The sequence below is a fragment of the Colletotrichum godetiae genome (genome assembly GCF_030913485.1).
Source record: "Colletotrichum godetiae strain CBS 193.32 chromosome Unknown BDP55scaffold_2, whole genome shotgun sequence".
In the NCBI taxonomy this organism is placed as follows: domain Eukaryota; kingdom Fungi; phylum Ascomycota; class Sordariomycetes; order Glomerellales; family Glomerellaceae; genus Colletotrichum; species Colletotrichum godetiae.
The window spans coordinates 1,361,518-1,381,871 of record NW_026851250.1 but is presented as its reverse complement, the minus strand read 5'-3'; the positions used below and the strand labels follow the sequence as shown (position 1 = coordinate 1,381,871).

The 20,354-nt window shown below is 55.0% G+C and overlaps 5 protein-coding genes across 5 annotated transcripts; 2 read left to right on the top strand and 3 right to left on the bottom strand.

Moving 5' to 3' along the window:
* Window positions 1–274: 274 nt before the first annotated feature.
* On the top strand, window positions 275–6,214 carry BDP55DRAFT_626131 (uncharacterized protein; the record flags this gene model as incomplete). The annotated part of the gene is made up of 2 exons (XM_060571593.1): window positions 275–1,293; window positions 1,645–6,214. The coding sequence occupies 2 exons, from the start codon at window positions 275–277 to the stop codon at window positions 6,212–6,214; spliced, it is 5,589 nt and encodes a 1,862-aa protein (XP_060436324.1).
* Window positions 6,215–8,563: 2,349 nt separating this feature from the next.
* BDP55DRAFT_626130 (uncharacterized protein) lies at window positions 8,564–9,037 on the top strand (the record flags this gene model as incomplete). The annotated part of the gene is made up of 1 exon (XM_060571592.1): window positions 8,564–9,037. The coding sequence occupies one exon, from the start codon at window positions 8,564–8,566 to the stop codon at window positions 9,035–9,037; it is 474 nt and encodes a 157-aa protein (XP_060436323.1).
* On the bottom strand, window positions 8,831–13,217 carry BDP55DRAFT_643452 (uncharacterized protein). Its single transcript, XM_060573505.1, has one exon. The coding sequence runs from the start codon at window positions 12,834–12,836 to the stop codon at window positions 9,315–9,317; it is 3,522 nt and encodes a 1,173-aa protein (XP_060436322.1). The 5' UTR covers window positions 12,837–13,217; the 3' UTR covers window positions 8,831–9,314.
* Window positions 13,218–14,553: 1,336 nt separating this feature from the next.
* Window positions 14,554–15,090, bottom strand: BDP55DRAFT_723080 (SCP-2 sterol transfer family protein; the record flags this gene model as incomplete). The annotated part of the gene is made up of 3 exons (XM_060578696.1): window positions 14,554–14,717; window positions 14,797–14,997; window positions 15,075–15,090. The coding sequence occupies 3 exons, from the start codon at window positions 15,088–15,090 to the stop codon at window positions 14,554–14,556; spliced, it is 381 nt and encodes a 126-aa protein (XP_060436321.1).
* Window positions 15,091–17,617: 2,527 nt separating this feature from the next.
* On the bottom strand, window positions 17,618–20,289 carry BDP55DRAFT_723079 (pectate lyase superfamily protein-domain-containing protein; the record flags this gene model as incomplete). Its single annotated transcript, XM_060578695.1, has 5 exons — window positions 17,618–18,008; window positions 18,092–18,650; window positions 18,708–19,419; window positions 19,509–19,921; window positions 20,007–20,289. The coding sequence occupies 5 exons, from the start codon at window positions 20,287–20,289 to the stop codon at window positions 17,618–17,620; spliced, it is 2,358 nt and encodes a 785-aa protein (XP_060436320.1).
* Between the last annotated feature and the right edge of the window lie 65 nt (window positions 20,290–20,354).

Sequence of the window (20,354 nt, the reverse complement as noted above, 5' to 3'; positions counted from 1 at the left end):
ACATCATCCGGTCACCATCCACTCCCCAATGGAGATGCAGACATGGCAATGTTTGTTTGAGTGAAAATTCTTGATGAAGCCTTGGCGTTCGAACTCAACCCGCACTGGACTTCTGCAGCGATAAATTTGCAAAGTCGGAACAGATCAGGGGCAGACGCAGACACTACGCGCGTGGAAATGTGGACAAGGACACGAGTAAACCTCATGTTTAAAATGTTCTGCAAAGCAGAACGCCTTGTTCCGCGGCGCGGCGGGCATCGGCTGGTACATCCCCATGCAAAAAGGGATACATGAGGGCCAAGAGCAAGCAGAACGGGCAATTCAGACGACTCAGTTCCTCTCAGAGACACTTGTCGATATTGCGAAGCGTGGCTTTCATCCTCCACACCTTCATCTTCGCACCCATCAATCTCACTCATTTCGACTTCGCCATTCAAGACTTGCTGCGCAGGTTGCAGACAGACGGGGAGCTGGATTGGGTACAGAGGCGGGGTCTACGGGCAGTGCATCTGACCTTCCCCTACCTGACTTCGAAGTGCGCTGTCTCGGGCCTTGGACCTCCACCACAGCGGACGGTCGGCAGGATGTAGCCCACTGGAAACAAGGGACCACCCAACACCTTCTGTCCACCTCACCTCAGCTCGCCTTCACCACTCGCCGTCGGCTAGGAGACAGACAAATCACGCTGGAAAGCAGAAACACTGAGAAAAGGACGTCTGCCATTGAAGCCAAATCAATCATCTCCCGGCGTGGAGCCAATTTTCCGCTGCAAATCAATCAAACGTCCATCACCCATCAATCACGCAAGCCAGGAGAATTGCCAACAACCTCTTCAATGCCCTCCATCTCCAACCTCGCAAGGGCGATCCTCCCAGCTTCTATAAGTGCCCTTCAGAAGTTGGCCTCTTCTCCAGTCCAGCACAACCGTTCGCGCTCCCAGGGGGTTTCCACCTGCGCCTTCTACGGGCACCAAATCGTCAAAGGATTTCACTACAGACCGAGTGGTCGCCAAAGATTCCGCACTTCTACAAGTCAATCTCACATCAACACTCCATACACAAACCATACACGCAGCCTTGCCATACCCATGCCGTTCCTGATTGCTAACCAACTTTTACAGTCCTCTCCAGGCAAGAGAAAACACGATCGCCCTCCATCATTCCCCTACCATCAGAATTCTGTGTCTTCGGCGCATTCACCACACCACAATCCCTGCCACCTCGACGCATTCAGACTAGTGCATTCCATCCCTCACCCGCTGCCACATCAAGGTAAGCTGCAAGCTCACGGCCGGTAATTAGCCGTCCCGACCCCGCTATTTTCCACTTCATGTTCCTCGGCCGCAGTCTTTGCTGGGAGAAGTACCTTTGATTATCCCATTCCACCCAACGAACCTTAACTTCTTCCAAACTCTTATCTCCACCCCACCTCTTGAAAGAGTTTCTTTTCCCATACCCCAAACGCTTCCATCCCTGGCAGCCCCCAATCAGCGTCTCACTCGTCTGATCACCCTGCTGCACGGTCAAGCTAGACTGCGTGCCAAAAGTAGCGCACCTCCATCGGACAGATGCTAATTGGCTCCAGCTGTGCAGTGCTCTCCACCAATGATTGCATGAGGATTTCCTAAACTTCATCGTCTATCAGTGCGTCTTCTTCCACAACGGAGGAAGAGGCCGATATAATGCAAAACTGGCAACAAAATGGCCAGACGGGTTCTGCTCAAGGTCACAATAATATGTGGTCGGGCTCATATGCGTTCCCTGATGGATCCAACCAGTTCGATGCCACCCAAAATTGGCAGCATCAAATCCCTAACCAAAATGCTTTCCCACAACTTGCCCCACGGGGCGGAGGCAACACCAACGAGAATAATCTCTATGCTTCACCACATCAAGGCCATGCTGCTGTAGCCAACGACCACAACGGCATGTCAACATTGAACCACAGCAATTTCCATGGTGGCCATGGCCAATTTTCTCTTGACACTGCTTACACAGACGCTGGCCAAGAAGACACTTTGGCTAGTCTAAGTGAATTTTCCCAAGACTTATACGGCCAGCCAAGCAAAGCCGATTTCAACAACGCCAACATCGACAACCTCAACCATGGTCATACGCCTGACTTTACACAGCAACAATTTCAGTACAACGGCCAGGCCAACCAGCTGTTCAACGGAAATGTTCCCCAATATACCGAGGCTCAACTCATGCCTCAGCATGGTCACCAGTCCCAGGCACAACTACAGCAGCGCTTCGACTCTGTTCCCCAGTCTTTCTCACCCGCCCCTCAGAGCTATGTTCCATCACCTCAACAACATCAGGCCCAGCCTGAGAGAGTCTTTTCTCAATCACCTCATCCCTTTCAGGGGCAGCCGCCTCGTCAACAGAACAGCCAGGGATTTTCCACTCAGACGCCTCCGCCATCTTTCCAACAAACCCAACCGCCGCAATATCAGCAGAGCAAGTTTGTCCCTCAGCAAATGTCCTATGCTCAGCCTGTAGCAAGATCGCCTTTTCAGCCCGTTGCTGCAAGGCAAATGCCTAGTCAGGACTCGGCACCTCAGCCATCCCCACAGCCCCAGCAACAGCAGCCTATACATCAGGCCAATTCAGTACCTTCACCAGCACCAGCTCGTCAACTTCAGCCACAACAGCCGCAACCGCAGCAGCAGCAGCAGCAGCACAATCAGCAACAGCATCATCAGTTGCAGCCATCACAACCCCAGCTCATCGCTGCAGCACCCGCTTCTCAACCCGGGACGCCTATCATTGACCCTGCACTGCAACCTGAGCCGACGCCGCAGAAGAAGCGCAAGCGTGTTGTCAAGAAGGAGCCTGAACCTGAACAAGCCGACTCTCCTGGCGATGCGACCGTTAAGAAGGGAGAAGATGGAGAAACACTGGTCTTGCCTTCTAGTACCGAGGAGGAAATGGCTCTTCTGGCACAATTCAAGAAACGCAACGCCACATCCAAGAAGCAATTCCCTCCAATCCCCGGAGCTTCGTATCTTGTTGCTACTGGCTCAGCCAAGTTGATCCCGCCCAAGAGTTACGACCGACTCGCGCCTCTGGTCGCGTTGCCATCGCCCAATGGAAGACGCATTTTGCCCGAACTCCGTCCCGATCTTCCATGCGAGATTCAAGGGAGATTCATGGAAAATTACAGGCCATCCCCGAACTTTGTCGGAAAGCCGGATGACCGCGAGACAGAGGCAAGACCCCTCATCGAGCAGTATCAACGTGAGATGACGAGCTTGGGTGTTCGGCGGCCTAAGTACGCCGACTACCCCTTCGCCTTCCAGGAGCAGCTCAAGGCCGACGAGGCCGCCAAATCTAAAGCCCAGAGAAAAGCTCGTAAGGAAGAGGAAGAAGAACGCAAGAAGCCCATCCGTCCTGAAAAGCGGCCCACAGATCCCATTGAGGGTGCTGTTTGGGACATCCTCGGCATTGTCTACATTGATCCTTCCGCGACCAGAACGAATGCGCTCATTGCTGGCGCCGTTCAGTCTCTGGGTGAGTTTTTTATCAAGCTGAGATCAGAAACGAACCGTTTGAAGCAGGAACTCGACCAAGCAACCAAGGAGAAGAAGCCTGAGAAGGAAATTTCAGAGTGGAATAGAAAGCTCGACATCAAGAAGGAGACCTTCACTCGAGTTTGTGAAGCGGCAGCTAAGCACGGCGATGAGGCCGTGCTGGAGAACTTTGGCGGCCATCAGAAGGGTATCTTGAGTCTGGTCAACATGTTGATAGGCGCCATAAAGGCTGGGGATTTCAGCGGACCTCTGCCCAAGGCCCTTCTTCGATTCATGTCGAACATCAGCATGTTCAAGAAAGTTACGGAGGCTGTCAACTTTGAGAACGTGCGGAAGCGCCTTGCTGACAAGGGCGATGCTGAGGTCAAGGAATTGGTCCGTACGATAGCGTCGAGGATTAAGAAAGACACAGAAACAGCCAATGGGGTCGACATCAAGAAGACAACGCCGGCTGCTCCTGTCAGCAAAGTCATCAAGCCGGCCGCCAAGCCTATTGATGGCTCTCCTGCCAAGAGAGTCCGTGATGAAGACACCGACTCTCGCGTCACCAAGAAGATAGCCGTCGAGTCAACAACTGGCGGCATGCTAGGCAACAAAATCGGTGCCAAGTCCACAGGCGGAACTCTGTTATCCAAGTTTGGTGCTGGTGCAAAGCGGCCAGCGACTACTCTTGCTAACAAAATTCGGGCACCTAAGCCAGTTGGGACAAGAGACGCTCCCAAGGGCGAGCCTTCGAAATCCGACGGACCCATCACGACCACGCCCATGGATATCGATAAGAGGCCAGCAGCGTCCGCGGCTAAGCCCGAGTCGAGGGTGTCTGCTGTCAAAGCTGCTATCTCCAGCGGCTCCTCCTTGTCCAGCATTGCCTCTCTACTTGACTCCATCACCGCGCCTAAGCCAGACGGCCCCTCAACACAGGCGAAGGACTCGAGCAAGAAAGAAATTTCGGAGACACCCGAACAGAAGGCAAAGCGACTTCGCAAAGAGGCCCGCCGTCATCTACGTGTCAGCTTCAAGCCCCCTGAAGAGCTGGTCGAGATTCGTATTTTCACCAAAGAAGTCGCTGAAGGCGAGGATAATATGACCAAGGACGCGGCGGATGACCGATCTGAGGGAATGATGCTCAAGCAGCGTAATTACAATGAGGACGATGACGAGGAGGACGAGTTGCCAGAGAAGCCCTGGACCATGCCGGCTCTCGCCGACCTTTCTGGAATCCCCGAAGACATTCGCAACAAGTCTTATGTTACTCGTGGTGGCAACGTGACTTTCCATACGGAGGAACAGAAGGCCATAGAGGAGCGGGAGAAGAAGGAGCTAATGGTTACCTACATGGATATTTCAGACATTCCGCCTACGCCAAAGTCTCCTGCCCCCGAGTCCGCGACACCCGTCAGCAGCCCCGAGGGCAAAGTCTATCAGCTGCCGCAGGGTGAGCCGAAATACGACGAGATCCACAAGCGCTGGAAGGAGACACAGACGTTTGGGTGGGAAGCGGCACAATACTATGCTCGCAAGCGTCTCGATGCCAAGGACGACCCTGGTGCAAAGCTCAACTCAATTCTGGGCAACCTCAAGCCAATTGCCCCAGCCGTCGAGCCCGAGCCGTACAACATGACACCGCCCAAGGAGAACGCGCAGCCAATTATTCCTTCCGCAGCGGAAATGCAACCTGTTCCGGCAATTCCTTTCGACGACAAAGTCAACAGTATTCTGACATCGGACGAGGTACAGAACTGGCGGGACTCCAACCCTTTCAGCTCGGCTGCCCCCCAGACTCATCGACGCTACGATTATCCCGATCCAACCATTCAAGCAGCCGCCGACCAGGTCGAGGAGGCGGCCGAGACTTTGCGAGGACTGCCGTACCCGGCGACTAGTCCACCAGCATACTTGGCGAACAACCAGGAGAGAACGAGGGAGTGGTGGGCCGGATACCAAAAGGATGTTACGACAAGAGCCAAGAAGGAGGCCGAGGATGCAGCTCGCAACGCGCCCCAGACCGAGGCTCAGGCTCAGCAGCCCGCGGCGCCTGAAACTCAAGAACAACAGTGGGCAGCTTATTATCAGCAACAGCAACAGTACGCCCAGTACATGGCCATGCTACAGGGTGGGCAACCTCAGCAACCGGCTCAACCAGCACCTGCCCCGGCTCCCGCTGCACAGCCTGCACAGGACTTCCAGCTTCAAGCGATGCTCGCCCAAATGGGACAACAGCAGCCAGCATCACAAGGCAACCAATATGGCCTCAATCCATCAGATACTGGTTATCAGCAGCTGATGATGCTCGCGCAGCTTCAGCAACAGCAACAGCCTCAGCAGCAGCAACAGCAAGCATCGCCTCCGCCAGCAGCTCCACAGTCTCCGCCTGACCACGATGCGAACTCGTACAAGCCTCCTCCTCACCTTCAGCGCCAGCTCGTAGACTACAGTGACCAGAACAGCAGAGACGAGTTCGAGCATCACGGTGTACGCGAGCGGGATAGGGACCGCGGCCGTGATCGTGAAGGGAAGGGTAGCAAGCAAAGCAAAGGCCGCAAGGGCAACGCTCCTGGCGGTGCCACGCTGGCTCCTCATCGCCCTGTCAATCGTGCCCTCATCGGCACCAAGCCTTGCAGCTTTTGGCAGCAGGGCAAGTGCGCTAGAGGCGAGAAGTGCACTTTCAGGCACGACAACTAGATTCGCAAACGCCCTGCGGGTTTATCATGTACATGCCAGTCATATTTGGCTGGATCTGGGGAACACGCCCCCAGTTTTTCTTTTGTTGTAATACTCGCCGAATAGGAGAGGCGAAATACGCACTTGGGTTTGTCCCATGAAACGGGGATTGGGGGATGGGGATAAGGATGACAGCCAGGACTGTGACAGGGCAGAAGTCCTTTTTTTTACTTTCATGTTTGTCGGCATAGCATTATCAGGAACCGGGGTCTAGCATTTGCATCAACGAAATCGTGGATCATGGAAACAGGGACGGGGTCTTGAGGAAACATGCATAAACAGGACTGGGCGGGGTATTTTTGAGATGATCATTGTCGCGGACAAACTTCCATGTGCCGCTTTGCCTGGGTCTCTATTGGACCTGGCCTACCACCACCTTTGTACACTAGTTACCCTCGATTGTCCATGAATGATAATACCTCCAACACTGGCTGTGCCTGAGATTTTGTGACTAAAGACTTGACTGGTATTCCGTAGCTTACGTTTGGCTCTTCCGATCGTGTAACCCAGCCATGAGGCAAGCAATTTGGATTCCATGCTCATGGCCTTCCTTCCCCTACGTAAGTAAACGAGAGGTCCACTGGAAGCAGGCAACACTACACATGATGAAAACGACAGGCGCTTTTTGGTACTCATGTCCATAGGCTCTGGGTATCTCGAAGTAATTTCAGTCTATCAGGGCAGTCGCGCCTCTCGGTAGCCAGCAATGCTACTCTTTGTTGGAGTGTTTGTCTTTGGGGAGGTGAGGTTCAAGGTGGGGTGGGGCGCTGGCGATGGAAAATATCGTTGAGATGGAATCGGTAAGGACAGCTCGGCCACCTGGGTAAACAGGTAGTCAGATTTGATGTAGACTCGGAAGGCAGAAGGCATACTAGGTAGAGGTATATCTCCAGGGCGGGTGAATGTTATTTCGTTGGCCCCAGTCTCTTGATAGATATCAGAAAGGAGACATTGCAGTTATCGACTTCAAAATTTTATGCCGTTCTCCGCGTCCGTTCTCAACCCATCTGGAACTACGAATTAGATAAAATCACCAGGCGAAAGAGAAGCCAAGATCCCTTCCTTCTTGCGCTTTCGTTGGGACTAGTTTCAATATACAACATCATTGCGCTGTCGTATTTGTGTTCTCGAGGAAACAACCGAGGAGAGAGCGTTCAACCTGCCTACCAGGAAGCTACTCTTACCTTAGCACTCATACCTTGGGATGATTTACAGCGGGACTGTTTTATAGTATAAAAATACCTTGAAGAGGTCCTGCAGTCTGCTTTTCCAGCAAGACAAGTCGAATGTTCCCTACAGGGCCAGACGATCATTGAGTGACGAAGTGCCCAAGGTTCTCTCTGCCCCATCCACAGGACATGATGATGCCACTGCGCCAACCCCAAGGTGTCTCTCTCATGATGGAAGTAACCTCATTCTCGTCAAAAGCCCTCAGATCTTACACCATATCCCGCACCGAATATAGGCTAGACGGACGACCTAGAGCAAATATAATTGTGTGAGTGCTCAGACCAGATACCGGATCCTCGCCCACAGTCTGAGAGAAAGTGCTCTGGTTGCCAGAACATGGTCGTTGACCTCGGAAAGGATCCTGACAACTGCTTTCCCCAGTGGAGCGGCAGTTACCGGTTCAGACATTGCCACCAAGCTGATGGAGGCAAGCCCGCCTGACTTTGGCGAAGAAGCGAAGACTGCATAAAGATGGACGACGACAGCGAGCCCGGCGAGACTCCGGCCAAAGTTGCCTGCCGCCTCGAACTACGTTCCGGCCATTCAATGACCTTACGAACAAGCATTTCACCGGAGAGCTGGACGAGAAGGAATTTAGGGGGGCCATGACTACTGTTCACTCCAAGCATCTCGACGCGCACTCGGGCGTACACCGGTATTCTGCCTACTCTATGAACAGTCTAAAAACCATTTGTTTGCTCGCCTGCCAAGAACTACAGGGGAGGAACATGAATGGTGTACAGAAAATCAATGAGTTTGGTTACCCAACTTCATTCCGCGATTCCCAGGACATACATTCAACGAGGGGAAAGCTCACGACTGAAAGCAGCACTACTACTACTCTCCCCCATCATCACCCCGGGGAACCAGACCATTGACTTTCAAACATTATAAACAGGACAGCTTTCCGAAGCCAGGAACGAAAGGCAAACTCTGGGCACACAACCACAAACCCTCCTTCAGCCATTCAAACCAGACCACTCTATACTAAATCAGTCTATACATATACACCCTAAACCCCACTGGTAGGTTCGGGCGGCCGGTACTAAAGTGTCCCTCCCGTCCGTCTTCTAACCCAACATGTATAACATCTGTCTGCCATCACCAAGTATCCGTGTACTTAACTCGACTCCGTGGCTAGGACTCCAAGTTCCCACCCATGTGTCCTTGTATGTATACATGGAATCTGCCGTTCAGAGACCTGCAGCCATGAAGGAAACCGAGTCCGAACCATCCTCACCAGAATTGGACTTCAAGCAAAAGACGACCACGGAAACTATGAAGGACATCTCCTGTCGCCATATATTCAACTCACAGCACGGGAGCGAGGCGAACCGAAACTTCAAGTCAGGTACACAATTTCCTTTGATAATGTACTACAATTCCCCTATCCCTCCCAATGTAACTTCTACAAGCTATACTTTTTATTCGAGTCTTCCACACCCTCTCTCAGTCTTCTCCTCTGAGCCCCCCACTCTCAATCCTCACAAACCCGCCCTCCCAATGAAGTACGGAGAGCAACCACATCCAGCAACCTCGAGAGGAAACGAGTGAAGAAGGGTAAAATAAAGACCAAAAAAACAACAAAAACATGATCCCAACGCCGAGCCAAAAGAGCAATGCTATGCCTTACCTTATCTTTTTGTGTCGCTACGCGAAACACCCAACGCTCCGTCACATTTTGTCCGTCACACACTCGACAGGACACATACTTTCTCTCTCCGTCTAGTATAAAACTCGGACCAAACAACAGAGGGGTGAACAAAAACAAAAACACATGCTATGGCATTCTTCCATAATCCCTTTTTCATTTGCGTTTCCATCATTTGCCTCATTTGTTGGCAGACTTGTGGGTCTCCAAAGCACTTGCCAGCGCCTTGGCGAAATCCTCCGTCTTGACTTGCACCATCCAGGTCTCGAGACCGCTGCCCGTCTCGTTCGAGGTCGTGAGCTTGACGTACTTCTTGTCTGCCTTGTACGTCTCGGCAGGCAGAACGGTGCGGTTAAGCACGACGTGCCCACGAGGCTCCGCGCGCAGCAGCATGCGAACCGCGCCCGTGTTCTTGTGCTTCAGGATACGGAGCGGGCCGACACCCTTGGTTGACCAAGGGCTCTTGTTCTTGGGCTGATCGTCGCCGCTGTCCTTGTCTTCCTCGGACCCGGCCGGAATGAACTTCATAATCTTGGCTCGGACGTCGTGGAGGATTTCCTCGTCTTCCTCGCCAGGACCACCCTCAGTAAGCTTGAGCTGCTCGTGAGGCTTGCCATCAGCATCGTCGCCTTCACCACCGGCGGCCTTATCGGCTTCCGCAGCCGGCTCGGGAGTACCAGTGGCAGGAGTCGTAGCTAGACTCGAGGCACCGCCAAAGTTGAAAGGCGAGTTTGTGCCAGTGGTAGAAGCTCCCGCTGGGGGCTGCAGGTTACCGAACATGCCGCCAGAGGGAGGCTGGGCAGGCTTGGCACCAAAGAGGCTGCTCGTGGGTGCTGGGGTCGACGCTCCAAACAGCGGCTTCTGAGACGCAGGTGCCTGAGCATTGGCAGCTCCGTTAGAGGCACCGAAAGCAAAGGTGGGAGTCGAGGCAGCAGGCTGAGCGGGGGCGCCGCCTCCAAACTGGAAGGGGGTGTTGCTTGCCGGCGCAGGCGGAGGCGCGGACGAGCCACCGCCAAATTGGAACGGTGTAGAGCTGTTGGAGGGCGCGGAAGATCCGCCGCCACCGAAGTTGAACATGCCACCGGCCGAGGGCGCAGGAGCAGAGCCCGAGCCGCCGCCATTAGCAGATGCGAAGGGGTTATTAAAGCTCTGGCCGCCACCGCCACCAGCGCTGAAGGTGAAGGATGAACCGCCTCCAGAGCCGAAGCTTGGAGGGCCGCTGGAGCCACCGTTTGTATGAGGTGCAGGCGCAGCGCCGCCGAAGGGGTTAGCGGGAGCTGCACTCTGTCCACCAAAGTTGAACATGCCACCGGATGGTGCGGCCGGGGCGGAGGGAGCGGGAGCGTTGAACGATTTTTTCGCTGGCGGCCCATCTTGCTTCATGGGGCTGCCACCAAAGGGAGACCCAGCGGATTCCGTCGGCTTGCTGGCGCCAAAGCTGAAGGCAGGAGCCGCAGCGGGCATGGGAGCGAATTGCGGAACCTGGGAACCCTCATCACTCGCCTTTGCACCGAAGAGGTTCGAGGTACTCGGCGCGGGCGGCTTGGCACCGAAAAGGGGGTTCGACTGGAAAGGAGTCGAAGTGCTCGATGTGCTGGCGCCGAAGAGGGGCTTAGCTGGCTCGGCGGCAGGCGTTTCCTGAGGCTTGTTGCCACCAAAGAGTGTCGATGACTGCATGACAGAGCCCGCAGGCTTATCTTGAGAACCAAATAGGTTTGAAGCTGGGGCGGCGGGCTTGGGCTCTTCCGCCTTAGGAGCGGAAGCACCGAACGCGAAAGTCGGCGCGGCAGCCGGCTTAGAAGCTGCCTCGTCCTTCTTAGGCGCCTCGAACGGCTTCGATTGGAAACCGGAGAAGCCGCCAAAGGGGGACTTGGAAGGGCGCTGTGAGTCGTTTTCCTTATCGGACTCCGCGCCCTTGTCCTCCTCAGGAGCAGAACGCTTCTCTGCCTTAGGCTTCTCGTCTTGCTTCGGGGCGCCGAACAAGTTGGATGCAGGGGCAGCAGGAGCGGCAGGCTTAGCACCAAAAATGGAGCTCGATCCGTTCGTGGACGCGCCGAAGAGTCCATTGCTAGGCGCAGGGTTGGCATTGAACTTGATCGGCGAGTTGGGGTTCCAGGTAGCGTTAACCGGGGCCGGAGCAGGCTCCTTGGCCGGGGCGAAAGCTGGCTTCTCAGAAGCCGGCGCCGGCTCAGCCGAGTCCGCACGGAGAGGCTGTCCATTGTTACCCTTAGTCACGCGGTCGAACAGACTCTTAGTTCCGGAAGGAGTGGTCTCGCGGGCATCGGATGAAGTGCTAGAAGGAGCAGTCGCGGCGCCACCAGAGAATATAGGCTTCTTAGCACCGAAGAGGTTGGAGGCCGGCTGACCCAACGGGGTTTCGGCACCACCACTAGCGGCAACGCTGGGTTCCGCCTCATCATCGGAGTCGGTCTCACTCTCTGCGTCAGCATCCACACCGCTGTTCTTTGCCGAACTAGCATCAGACAAGTAACCGAAGATGTTGGATGCCTGAGCAGGCTTGAGCTGTTTCTCAAAAACGGAGCGTGACAGGTCGTTGTTACCGGCCTTGGGTGCTGCTCCGAAGAGGTTGCTGGGCCTGGCCTCCGGACCCTTGGAAGCAGGGGCGGGGGCAACCTTGGGCGTCGAAGAAGGGCCTTGGTTGTTGGCAATCTTTTCGAACATGCTCTTGGTGGCCGAGGGCGTCGAGGTAGACTTCTGCAGCTTGCTGGGCTGGTTCTCGTCCGACTCATCCTCAACTGTTGCCTTTCTCTTGTTCTTGACCGTAGCCGGGGTCGCCGGCTCTTCCTCCTCTCTGTCCACAATACGCCTCTTGTTATGCTTGTTGGGGGAAGCGCTCGAAAGGGCCGCGTCCTTGGGGGTCAGCTGGTCTTCAGCCTTGCGCTTGGAACGTGTAGTCTGCCTGGACGGGCTGGCATCGGCAGCTTCCTCCTCGGGCTCAGGCAATCCATGTGCGGTCCTCCACTTCTTCAAAACCTCCTCTGAAGGCTTGACGTTCTTGAATTCGTACAGGCCATATCTGAGCATAATCAAGCTCCGGCTCTTTTCGAATTCCTTTGCAAAATTCATGATGTTGAGCTTCCAATCCTTCTTGTTGAAGATCTCGTTGGCGGCATATTTCAGACGACGAAGATCGAGGACGCAGAACAGCTGACGACGCTGCAAGTCATCGTACTCGGCCGGAACCAGGTGGCTGAGATACTGGTCGGCGTACACTGTACCCTTTGCTTCGAGCTCAGGGGGGATATCTCGCGCGAGAACTTCGCCAGACAGCTCGGGAGGCGGGGAGGGGATGCGCATCTGGAAGAGATCGGCCGACGTCGACTTGGCTGCCATGCCGCGAGGGGTCGCCTGTGCGATATTCTCTCGATAGACCTTTTGAGAAGCCGGGGTCGCGCCGGGCGCGAAGACCTTCTTGGCGGTGCTCGCAGGCAGGCTCGGAGCGAAGGGGGTACTGTTGGAGCTCGCGCTAAGGGTAGAGGAACGGAAGAGGTTGCTCGCGGTGGAGATGGTGCTTGTGTTGAGGTTGCTCGATGGCATGGGGTCTCGATTCAGGACTCTCTGCGATGGAGCAGTCTTGGGGGTGCCGAGTCGCTTGTTCGGGTTCAGAGGCGAAGCTTGGTAGCTCCGGTTCGCGAATTTGAGCGACGGGCGCGGACGCGGGGTGCTGTTTCTTTGATCCATAGTGATTTGCGACGACCAAAGAATCGATTTCTGGATTATAATTAGTCGTTGATGATGAAGTTTGCGACGGTCGACTCGGTCTCGGAGGGAGAGTCGCGTCTCGATTCACGCAGGATTCGCAGACAAAGCTAGGCGTGCGAAGAAAGGAAAGCAGGCGCAACAGCGAGAAGCAACTGCTAAAGGGTGGACGCGATGGGATAGAAAAAAAAAGTCGAGAAGGGTGGAAGTGTCGACAGCAGCAAAACGCGATGGCGCAGCGATCAAGAAGGTGATGCTGAACAGCGCATCAAAGACGCCTTTTGGTGGTAGTCTGGCTGCAAGAACCACACGAAGATTTTGGTGCTGGATGATTTTTGGTGTGGCTCGACCGGGCGACGGGTGACGGGGCCAGCTATTGGGAAAAAAACCAGGCCACGGTGCAGGGGGCGTGAGCACGGTCGGAAAAGGGTGGGTCTCGTTTTCTGCCGTCACTCAACCTCAGGCCAGCGTCACCGCCCTCGATTGGTTGCACTTTACGGGTGACTTAAGTGCAAAGGAAGTGGCAGGTGCCGCTGCTCCTGCGATTGGGCACTTCTGGTTGGTGGTCGGCGCTTCCAATTTTTCCTAGGGCGTTCCCCAGACCCGATCTTTCCTCAGGTCCCGCGTCACGATCCTCTAGCTTTCGACCAGTAGAACGAATGGAAGCCACGATCACTACGTACTCCCAGAGCCAAGTGGTACCTTCTCACCTTCTTTATGAACCTAAATCCGACGGAGCATCTGCTGGCCCAGGCTTCTCTTCGAGTCTGCTGAGTCAGCCCACGCTATTATCACCAAAGCAGATAAGACAGGTACAGTGCTTGAGTGCAACACACACCTTCAAGCCGGCTGCACTCCTGACCCCTTTGCATGCGTACCAAAAGCCATCTGTTTGGCTGGTGCGACTGCGACACTGAAACCAGGGGAACACAGTTACCCAAAACGGACGGCGGCCTTGCTCACGAGTCGCTGACAAGTATCGACACCCTGTAGCTTGAGTGGCTCATCTAGAACCCAGTCGAGTTGGCTTCGAGGAAATCCAATTCATGGGTATGCATATCCGCAACAAAGTATCGACTGGTCATCGCAAGCTTGAGCTCCTCCGTACGGATCAATCCGGCTCACCACGGCCGGAGAGTGCACGTGAAGATGGCGGCGCCGGTGCTCCGAACCCCAAATGGGCCTCCTGACTCGGGGCGGCAATACTCGGGAATTCCACCATCTGAGGTTCAGCACCGTTGACGCTGAGGTCGAAGCCACGGAAGCAATTAATATCTTTTACGGGAGTACGCGTATCGGACATCCGTCGAATGAATCTGCCACTTATACAACGTGCTGACCTATTTTTCCCGGTGCAAACAAACGCTCTCTCCCATAATGAAGGAATTTACACGTACTGGAGTGTCCCGCTACGGAGACCGGTCTTACGTGCTGTCACATGCTTTTCCCCGTTGCTTACAACATCAGACAGCGGAAAACAGAAGTGAGCTCTACCACGTTTCCTGCAACTTCTCAAATGAAGAGCCGGTCAAATTCACTGCGATGAACGGCTGTCAAGGTGCTCATTGATTGATCATAGTCTCATTTCCTACGGCAACGCTACATTTGGCGCGCATCCAGAGCCAGCACTACTTGCTGGCCCGACTGGTAGGTTATGGTACAGGGTATTACCGACAACGCAATATCCATTGCGACACATTTACAACTTGGCCTTAGACTGAGCCTTCTTCAGGATGGGCTCCATCCTGGTGGCCTTCATGACGTCGCCCTTGATCTTGAGCTTGCCAGACATGAAAAGCTTCTGAGCGTTGGCCTTGCCCTGGACGAGGTTGCCAAAGTCGGCGTCGGACAGAGACAGGGTGACTTGTGTCGACGTTAGCGAAGGTCCAGCGTGGGGAGAGCAGCGCGACGCCGCGCCGCGCTCGCAGGAGTAGTGACATACCAGTGGGCTTCTCGCCGGTGCCCTTGGCAACTACGCCCTTCTCCTTGAGGTCAATGTGCCAGCTGTCAGTCTCGCCGGCAGAGTTCTTCAGGGTGAAGGCGAAGATGGCGTTGCCCTGCTTGATGGCATCCTTACGGTCAGGCTCGCTGGAGCCGAGCGCATCGTTGATGGCGTCGAAAGCAGCGGAGGAGGGGAACTTGTCTGTAGAATCGCAGCAGAGTCAGCGCCGGGTGCGATTGAGACCGAAATCGAGACATTGTTGCAGGGGGATAACGTACCGTTGGTGAGACCCATTGTGACTTTAGGATAGATAGGTATACTTGGTTTAGATGGTGTCGAAATGGTGTGTATTATGGACAGCTGGATGTGATAGATCGCGAAGGATTACCAAAACGTGGGGGAGGGACTCGGGATAGTTTAAGTACTGAACAAAAAGGTGTCAACGGTAAGCCGTGCGTCGGAGGTTGGGGTCGTCGGACGGAGGAATAAAGAAACAGAGAGGAACGGAGGCGGAGTGATGGAAGCTACTTTGCTAAGCGCACCTCAGCAATGACGCTCAGTCGTCGCATGTGAACCTCGGCGATTTACCACACACGGCAGGGCGTCATGTGCCCGCGCGTGTCCTCAGCAGCACCTACCAAAAGTACGAAGTACAAAGGTACCTTACCTTACCTTATCCCCCAGAGAGGAAAGAGTGGGTCTTTCTCCACGGTCCATGGCCATGGAAGGAACCCGACGGTCAATCCCAGCCAGGTGCAGCCAAATGCATCAGCACCCCTGCACATATTCTACCTTTGTGGAATTCATCTTCCACTCCCGCACGCTTTATGCCAGTTCCATTTTCATGGGGGCCGAATGGCGCATTGGGCCGCTGGAGAAACGCACCGCGGTAGCGCGAACGGAGACTCGTGGATGCTTCGCTTCGTCACTTACGGTTACTTCGACCTTCAAGGTATCTGTACCTTACCTTTCCTATCATGAGGGATTCACGGACTTGGCGGACGGCCACAACCTAACCAAGCACAGGCGCCGCCATTCGTTCTTCACCACTCATCGTCGACCTTGACAGTTGGGTTCTAGAATGCCCATCATTAATACCGAATTACGAACGGTGACCAATGTGTTCCAGCCACAGCGCCACAGAAGCCTTGCTTGCCTTCGTCCTCACCATGCGATGCCCACACCCGTGTAGCACGACCTCAACGCCGCAGCATGCTCCAAGTCTTCATACCTGATACCGGCGCTGGAAAGTGACAATGATCCATCGAAACGCTGATCCTATTACTGCCATGGATCTGGTCCCGGCCCTAGCCAACGACTGCCTTGAGCGCCTTACCGGTTACACGCCAGTTACACGTCGCAGGGAACAATCCCCTTTCTTCACCGCGCTCCAGCTAGCGTTCGTCATGTCTCGCAGAGACCGAGGCACCAAAGAGAAACACGAGGGAAAGAAGAGTCGATCGAGGTCAATCAAAGGTCCGAACGAAACAAGACAGCGCAGAAGCAGCAGACAAGGCAAGACATCCCGACTCTGTGGTTCCTTCTCTTCTCCGAAACAAGCTTCAGACGACCTTACAACCCCCGAATCGCATTCCGCATTCGGACTCAATTCATGCTCTGCTTCTCTGATGGTTCGCCACGATCTCTGATCGCAACCTTTCTCGTTGATGAGCAGTCAGATGCTGTAGATCCCAGCATTCATCCCAAGCTTTCTGGCTTCCTCTTCAATCTGACAGCAGCCGAGGGAAGTCAAATTGGGGTAACACCCCAGAAACCCCTGCTCCAAATTGGGCAGCACCAACGAGAACGAGTCCGAGTGCGGCGGGCTGTCATGCAGTGTGCATGATAACAAAGGCCAGGCATGCACCAAGATCCAGGCACAAAAGGGACCTCGGTTCGAAGCTTCCATCGAAAGAGGCTGAAAGACCTCGCACGGCACGCGTTGATCAACGTTTCGGGAGTTTGGCAGTTCGTCCGACCCCGGCTTTCAGTCCTGTTTGTACGGTCATACCATCAAGGTGCTGCTGTGTCGAGACAGGCCTCCTTCGTCCATTGGTGCTACAACATGCATGCCCCTGTCTGAACTTCAGCATGAGCCGTCTCCCGCTGCAGATCCGTTGGCCAAACCATATTTGGCAGAATGTCCAAGTCAAAGCCACGCTAGCCACTGAACATACCACGAGCGCGCAGCAGAAAGCCCCAACGATGCATCTCTAACATCCTCTATATGTCCGAGATCTTGTCCACCATGTGTAAGTCGTGCAGCCATGTTCGTATCGTTTCCTGAGTCTACCGGCTGAGTCGGACTAGACTCTAAGGTCGACTTTGGTGAGCAAACCAATTGAGGCGGATGGGGAGAGAAAGAGAGAGAGAGAGAGAGAGAGAGAGAGAGAGAGAGAGAAGTAACATGCATTACGAATACAACGGTTGCACTTGTTCTCTACAGATGCCTGGACGCGCTCCCGCCACCGCTTGTCTACTTGAACCAGGATCTCGAGCTATACAGGAGAGCGTACGATCAGCAAAGACCTAGTAAGTCGTCTGACCTGCGTTCGGCCAAGATTGCATGTGTCGTGCCCAAGGCTCAAAATGGCGAGTTTGTTATGGACATGCTGTGGCTATTATTTGTTGACAATTGTCGTAGTCTTTTCCAGTCTTTTCCAACATTCGCTGTAGGTGCACTTGAGCTCCGACATACACAAGAAACTTTTGCTTCTAGACATCTTTCCTTAGATTCAGAACTAAGGATATGCATCTCCGCCCGAGTATATACATGAAGTCTCAATTATACCACAAAGACACCAAACAGCCTCTCCAGACTTCAAGCTGCCGAGTCTCGGAGATAGGCGGCAAGGACACCTCCCCACCCGCCAGTGTTATCACTTGCAAACACCTCCCAGATGACGCCACCAGTCTTGTCGTACAGCAGCGCGGTGGTGCTCTTGGTGCTCAGGCCGAACCAGTACGTCGACTTGGCGCCGTCGGCGTAGGCCTGGTTGGTCATACAGTTGCCGCCAGTGTTCTCACACTGCGCGTTCTGCCACTGGTTATCGTTCATCTTGTTGAAGAACACCCACAGCGCGGAGCCGTGGATCACCACCTTGGAGCTGCCCGTCATGTAGTGGCCCCACGAGCGGTAGCACCGGTCGTTATTGCCTTGTCCCTGGGCCGCGCAGTTGCTAAAATCCGGGTCGCCGAAAGCTGCTTTTACGCTGTGTGTGAAAAGAGTCAGCCATCCAGGTTATCAACTACTTGGAGCAACGGTATGATGTTGTGGGAGACGGGGTTGACTCACGACCACGGGCTGGGCGCTCGCTGGGGAGTTCCCTCACCCTGCCAATACGCAGACTCCGTCTGCTCCAGGCTGATGTATACATTCTGCGCGTTGTGGAGGTTATACTGATACAAGACGCAGTGCTCGAAGCTGGTTCCCACCAGCCACGTGGGCTTGGTGCTTTCGATAAGCGCGCCTCTTCCGACGGCAATATTCTGCGCAGCGCCACCGTCGAGCGAGTGGTCCGCCACCCAGCCCCAGACGTTCTCGAGGTACGCGCTCGCCGTGGAGGTGACGTGCATGAGCGCGAAAGCGGCCTTGCACGCGCCCGGGTCCGCGCCGCCGCAGTTTGTGTTGGTCAGCGAGTGCTTCGTGCCGCCGACGCGGAAGACGCTGCTCCAGATGCCGACGTCGCCGGGCCGCGCGCCGGCCATGTTGATCTGTACGAGAGTTGCACCCTGGAGGACGTCGGCTACCTCTACCGTGATGTCGGTGATTTGAGCGACGCCTGTCTCGCCAGGGTTGCCGACCTTGAGGATGGGCTGAGGGTCGTCGGGGTTCCACCACTTTGAGCCGATACCTGTTTGCAGTCAGTCATCAATTTCAAGGAACTCCAGAGGTTTGAGATGTGACCTACCGTTGATGATGCTCAGCGTCTCGCCGACCAGCCGCGTTCCCGGGGGCACGTAGATCGTCTCCTCGGTACGGTAGATGCCCTGCGGCACAAAGACGATCTTGCACCCCTTATACTTTTGCAAAATGGCATTGATGTTCGGCCCATCATTATGGCTGTTGTCGCCGTACACGGGATACTGCGCATCGCCCTTCAGACTCACAAACTGATCCAGCGCATACTTTTCATACTGCGGCAGCGGCGCGGTAAAGTACTTGTCCCCGGACACCAGCGCAGCGGGCCGGTCGATGGGGTACACCGTCCCCTTTTGCAGATTATTCGAGTTGACGTATCCCATAACCCACGTCTGCCCGGCCGGCACAGAGTCTTTTCGTAGGGTTGACCCATCGCTCGAGGACTTCACAGCCGCCGTGGTGCCGCCGCCGCCGACCTGGAAGTTGTCCAGGACGAGGGAGTTTTGACCGTAGCCCGTCACGAGGTTGTTGACGCCGGCGTTGCAGGAGGATTCCACTCTAGAATCGACGACGGACACGACGCCGGCGGTGTTGCGGCCCATGTCGATGCCAAAGTTGCAGTTGGCGAACGTGGCGCCCTGGACGACGGCGACGTAGACGTGGTCGACGGAGATGCCGACGTTGCAGCCGTTGAAGGAGAGGTTTTTGAATTGGTATTGTTGGCCGTTGACTTTGATGCCGATGGCGCCGCCTTCAAATTGCTGGACGTATTTGTCAGTTCCCGAAAGCGGGCTTCGACATTTCTCATGCTGCCGGAGGCTATTGACAAACGAAACACGGGAAGACTTACACAATCGCTAATCAAGATGCCAGAACCGCCCTGCGCCATAGTCACACCAACATGGCTCGAGAAATTCGGCATGCGCACTTTCACATTCGTCAACGAGCACCCCTGCGAGACGCTCCAATCGATGCCGACGGCCGCGACGCCCGTCCCAATCTCAGTGGTGTCAACCACCAGGTTCCGCACCGCCATGTAAAAGTTCTTGGTCGCGGACCCATCCCCTTGGTGGGAATCGTATCCGTTGATTACGGGGTTGCTGCCTAACGCCGGATCGGCGATGAGAACGGGCGGGTTGAGCGCGTCGCCGACGAGGTAGGTCGTCACGAGCATCTGGATCGGCTTCTTGATACGGTACCGGCCAGGGGGGACGTAGATGTAGGCTGGGCGGGTTGTTACTGTGTTGCCTGTGCGGCTCCATGCTGTTGTGTGTTTTTCAGTAACATGCCCGATTTCATACCGTAGTGACTTGGAGGGTATATCGAAGTATCAAAGTAAGGTACATACCTTCAATAGCAAAGTTGAATGCGTCAGACGAGTCCTGGACGCCCGTGTTATCGGCGCCGTACTGGACTGCCGTCCGGTAGTACTGGTACGTCGAGTCCGTGCTCGTCGGTGCCGTGCCGTTGTGTCCGATGGCGGCGCGCCACCAGGTGGAGGGGTTGCTTTCTACGGGGCCGGAGCATGTTTGTTGTCTTGAGTCTAGGACGGCGGCGGCGGCATCGTGGGGGTGCTGGTGCGGGTGGGCGGCCCCGATGCCTAGGAGGGCCAGGAGGGGGAGCAGCTTCATGGTGGTGATGAGAGCTAGTTCCTTTGAAGTAAGATGGAAAAGGTCCTCGAAGGGGCGGTGATGGA

What these genes read in the sequence shown, in the direction of transcription:
- BDP55DRAFT_643452 (XM_060573505.1), bottom strand. Translation starts at nt 12,836, where the DNA reads ATGGATCAAAGAAACAGCACCCCGCGTCCGCGCCCGTCGCTCAAATTC.